The sequence below is a fragment of the Monodon monoceros genome, unplaced genomic scaffold, assembly GCF_005190385.1.
Source record: "Monodon monoceros isolate NGI ecotype Baffin Bay Population unplaced genomic scaffold, NGI_Narwhal_1 Super_Scaffold_7, whole genome shotgun sequence".
Lineage (NCBI taxonomy): Eukaryota > Metazoa > Chordata > Mammalia > Artiodactyla > Monodontidae > Monodon > Monodon monoceros.
The window spans coordinates 98308239-98313439 of record NW_021703784.1 but is presented as its reverse complement, the minus strand read 5'-3'; the positions used below and the strand labels follow the sequence as shown (position 1 = coordinate 98313439).

The following is a 5201-nucleotide window of genomic DNA, read 5'->3' as shown; positions in this document are numbered from 1 at the left end:
TAGTGAATGAACGTCAAGGTCAAAAACCCAATACAATAGTGAATGAATGTCAAGGTCAAAAACCCAATACAATAGTGAATGAACGTCAAAGTCAGACCCAGAAACTTTAATGTCACCTAAGAGGTTCAGTGTTTCTTTGAGGAGCTAAGCTTAGACTATTTCTCAGAAGCTTCTTTACTTTTATTTTCTTATTTTCTTTCTTTATTTATTTATTTTTTAACTTTTTGGCCGCACGGCATGCAGGATCTTAATTCCCTGACCAGGGATCGAACCCACACCGCCTGCAGTGAAAACGCCGAGTCTTAACCACTGGGCCGCCAGGAAAGTCCCTCAGTAGCTTCTTTAAAAAAGGTAAGATAGGGCTTCCCTGGTGGCGCAGTGGTTGAGAGTCCACCTGCCGATGCAGGGGACACAGGTTCGTGCCCCAGTCCGGGAAGATCCCACATGCTGCGGAGCGGCTGGGCCCGTGAGCCATGGCCGCTGAGCCTGCGCGTCTGGAGCCTGCGCATCCGGAGCCTGTGCTCTGCAACGGGAGAGGCCACAACAGTGAGAGGCCCCGCGTACGGCAAAAAAATAAATAAACAAAAAACAAAAAAAAAAGGTAAGATGGGGCTTCCCTGGTGGCGCAGTGGTTGAGAATCTGCCTGCTAATGCAGGGGACACGGGTTCGAGCCCTGGTCTGGGAAGATCCCACATGCCACGGAGCAACTAGGCCCGTGAGCCACAACTACTGAGCCTGCGCGTCTGGAGCCTGTGCTCCGCAACAAGAGAGGCCGCGATAGTGAGAGGCCCGCGCACCGCGATGAAGAGTGGTCCCCGCTTGTCACAACTAGAGAAAGCCCTCGCACAGAAACGAAGACCCAACACAGCCAAAAAAAAGGTAAGATGGCTGTGCCTGCTCCCTGGGGATATTTGCACTGTGACTCTCCTCTCTGGATTAGAAAAGGGTCCCCAAAGGGAGTTGACACTGCAGCTGAGGGATGTGGGAAATCCTCCACTGGGCAGTGGGAGTGGAGGGAGCCGTGTACCGTGAGCGTTATCATGCTGTCCTGGGCCTTTTGGGGGAGGGTGTCCACCAGTATCTTCAACTGGGCCCCTGCATTTTTCATGTCTTCCTCAGGGCTGAAGGGTTCAAGGGCAGCCTCATAGCTGGGAAGCGTGCCCATGAAGAGGTTTTCAATGACATGTAGAAAGTTCAGGCAGACCTCTGTAGATCCTGGAGCACAGAAAAGAGAGAGTGTGTGTATCCAGGCCCTTGTCTTCACTGGCCAGCTTCCTGCCTGGGCCTGGCCCAGATGCACACAGCTGGGCCTGTCAGCAAGACATAGCGGCCCTTTCGTTGACGGCCTTGAATGGGAGACCTGGTGGCGCTCCAAGCAGTCGGCTCTTTGACGCCATGTGGATGCCTTCTGGGTTGTGGCCAGCTTTTCGTGGCTTGCCTGAGCCTCCCTTATACTTCCTGGGTTGCGGCGGCAAGGTGCTACTAGCTCTTTCTGATAGAGCTCTAGGCAGGGCACTGAGAATAGAAGCTGCTGATATGATTTGTTTGGTGTGCCGTGCGGGGGCCGGGAAGAGGCCGTCGAGGGTTTTGGCTCCCACTGGAAATATGCCTCTTACCGATGGTTAGTGATGGTCTGAGCCACAGGTGACAAAGTCAGGCTCTGGCAGGAGGAGGCACTTGTACCAGCCAAGCATGAGCCCCAGAGCCTGGCCCAGAAGAGGAATCCACTGTGGGCGCCTGGCCTTGTGGGCTCATCCACACACAGACACATCTCTGCCTCTATTCCTGGCCCCGCCGTGTTCCCTTCACCAGAGTTCTCCCTACCCCGCCTCCGGTTGTGCTCCTTTTTAGGTCCCTGCCCCCAGGAACGTGGGGAGAGTCACCATCCCCTACTCCCTGCTTGCCCATCTTCCTACTGAGTCTCAAATCCCCGTCCTTGAATTTGCTGCCTGGTGTGCAAACTCCCCTGCCTTGGCTCCAGGGCCCCACTCAAAGTGGCCACTCCAAGTCAGACCCTCTCCAGAACTTAGATCCCTGCTTTGCAACTTACTATGTCACCAGCCAAGTTACTTTATCTTTCTTTAGCTCAGTTTTCTCATCTGTAAAATGGGGATAATGTCCCCACTTCATAGGGTTGTGAACGGGGTTCAGCACGGTGATGGGCACATTGTAAGTGCTAAATAAATGTTAGACCTTATTATTGGTATTATCATATGTGCACACACAGGAACATACCAACACATCCCGGCCCCACCTCCTAACGTATTTCAGTCCTGTCTTGCTGAACCACCCCCCTCTGTACCTGGCATTGAGATCTTCTAATTAACATACGTTTCAGTCCAAATGATGTTATTTCCCCTTTAAAATAGACATCTCTGCACCATAGTTGTTCCCACTGCCTGTTGGTCTTGGTTTTCTAACTAATTCCCCTGCCTCGCCAAGGTCATAAAACTTATCTCCATGGTTGTCAGGAAACTTTGAAAGTGAACTATAGGGAATTTGTTTAAAATTTTTTGTTGTAGAAGGAGTAGAAGAGGCTGATATAGAGTAAAAAACAGTTCAGTAACCCAGCTCCCAAGAGATCAGGGGGTTTCCGGGGAGGTGTGATTCACCCCACCCCCATTCTTCTTAGTGACAGCTGCAACTCTTCAGAGACTCCTAACCCTTTTTTTGCAGAGGACAGAAAATGTTTAGAAATCTCCGTTCTGAGTTGGCAGTTTCCCAAAGGGAAGAGCCCTTTCTAGAATATTCCTCTCTGTGCAGAATGGGGGACCTTGCCCTGGGTTGGGTTTTTTTGGAACCCATGAGGCTCTTTCCAGCCCCTTTGGCTGCCAGAGTGGTGTGTTGACCCCAAATCTGGAGGCAGCACCCAGGTCTCTTGGCATCTCGGGGTCTGTCCAGCCCTGGGCTTTGAGAAGCTTGTTTGTTACTCTTATTCTGCCGGTCATTGCATCTAGGTGGGATATTCTCCATCCCTTCCTCCAGTCTGTTCCATTCCCTGCACTTCTGAGGTCGTTGGATATGGAAGATGGGGTCCTTTTCAGGTTTCCCCACAGCCTCGGGGCTCTCCCCAAGTTCCCAAGATGAGATTGCTCGCTAGACCCAGCTTCCTGGCTGGGAGTCAGCTTTCCCAGCCTCTCCCGGCAGCTAAACAGAGGGCATGGACAGCCGTCCCCTCTCCCGAGCAGCACTGGGAGAGTTCTTGAGCTCGGCTTGGGGCAGAGGGCTCTGGACACTCACCAGGGCTGCCAGGGCAAGCTTCATGGTGGGAGGGAGGCTGGTGAGGGAGGCTCTGTCCCTGTCTCTGGATCTGGTGGTCTTGTGGGAGATATGCCCATCCGGGTATTTTCTTATATGCTCCTGGAGCGGGGAGGGCAGGGCGAGGGCTCCACTTATGGGACCACACTGTTTACATGGGCATCAGCTCAGTGGAAAAAATAAACATTCTTCTTTCTCAACCCGGTTTCTGTCCCCATGGAAACTGAGCTCACACAATAGGCCACTTGGGAGGGGGGAACCCAGGGTCTGGTGTGGAGGCAGCAAGGGTTCCCAAGTCAGAGGGTCTGAAGAGCTGGCCGCCTGTGCCACTCGCTCTGAACCTGAGCACTGGGCAGTCCAGATCGACAGACAGAAGCAATTGTAGAGCCCACCTGGGCCCATCACCCTGGGAGAAACTGAGGCTTAAGGCCCCATAGCAGTGGCAGCAACAGGACTAGGACTCGGGACTTCTGATACTTCAATGGGCTCCTCTCCAAGGAAATGGCTGGACCTTAAGCTTCCAGGGTCCCACGGTCCAGAGCATCTCGTGGTCAGACTTGGGGGAGACCCTGGACTGAAGCATGTTGACAGGTGAAGGAGTTCTCCAGAAGGTCCCTGAAACCCAAGCCCCAGGTCAGGCTGGAGGACGCACTGCACCAGCTGTGTCTGGAGTCCTGCCTTCCTGACGGCAAATCTACGGGCACTTTGGGCCTTATTGCACTTGACCTCTTAATGGCCTTTGACCCTCTTGCCGTTTCCTTCTTGAACCGTTCTCTCGCCTGCGCTCCCACGACCCAGTCCTTTGCTGTTTTCCTCCCTGACCGACCTTCTTGTTCTATAGACGTTGATTCTTCACTGATCGAGCTTACGTATTGGTGGTTCCAGGCTGTGGCCGTGGCCCCTTCTGGCCTCCTGACGCTACGTCAGAGGCTGCCTGCTTCTCTCTCCAGCGTCCGTGCCTTAGAACACAGGCCTGCCCGGGTCAAAGTCACCTCCTAAACGGGCTTCTGCCTCCTAACTCGTCCTCCTTGGCCATCCTGGGAAAGGCCACCAGAAGGATCTTTCTAAGCCTGCTGATCACATCCTCCTCCTTCTTGAAACCCTTTTAAAGCTTCCTTGGGCGGATGGGATAAAATTCAAGTGTGATTTATTACAAGGCCCTTGTCCACTGGCCTTTGCTTACCCTTTGAGCCTTATTCCTCTGCTCCCCTGAGTGGGGATTTAACCCTTAGTACTTTTTTTTTTTTTTTTTTTGCGGTACGCGGGCCTCTCACTGCTGTGGCCTCTCCCCTTGAGGAGCACAGGCTCCGGACGCGCAGGCTCAGCGGCCACGGCTCACGGGCCCAGCCGCCCCGCGGCATGTGGGATCTTCCCGGACCGGGGCACGAACCCGTGTCCCCTGCATCGGCAGGCGGACTCTCAACCACTGCGCCACCAGGGAAGCCCTAACCCTTAGTATTTGCCGATTTGGGAACATGCCTCGTTTTTCTTCATGCCTTTTTACCTTTGTACAAGCTGTGCCTCATGCCTGGAACACACATCTGCCTTGTCTCCTCCAAATCCTATCTGTACTTCAAGATTCAATCAAATGTTCATTCATTCATTCATTCAATAAGTGCTGACCACCTGCTAGGAGTTTCAGGCACTGTGCTAGGAGTTAGGCGTTGGCTTAGACATGGAGCAGCCCTGCTCTGGAGCCCCTTCAAGATGAAATTGCCGCTGGGCTTCGAGGAGTGAGGTCAGCAGAGAGCAGCCAGTGACCAGTGCCGGGGGTCTGCCCAGTCCCTGGGGGTCTGCCGCAGCTGCAGGGAGCTACTTGCTCAAGGTCACACCCTCCCCGGGACAGCTCTAGCAGGTGGTCCTTTTACTCCAGAGCGCTGTGCCTGGCTGGCCAAGTCTTTGTCGGGCCTGCGTGGCCTGCAGGCCGGTTTTCCCCTCTGCC

General features: G+C 53.8%; 1 protein-coding gene across 1 annotated transcript in view; it reads right to left on the bottom strand.

The window, feature by feature from the left end:
* SCGB1A1 (secretoglobin family 1A member 1) overlaps positions 1-3265 on the bottom strand; it is a 3677-nt gene extending 412 nt beyond the window's left edge. The window contains exons 1-2 of the mRNA XM_029209410.1: positions 3242-3265; positions 1029-1286 (exon numbers count right to left, since the gene is read on the bottom strand). Coding sequence (XP_029065243.1) covers positions 1029-1286; positions 3242-3265 — 282 coding nt within the window. The remainder of the gene's footprint in view (positions 1-1028; positions 1287-3241) is intronic.
* Between the last annotated feature and the right edge of the window lie 1936 nt (positions 3266-5201).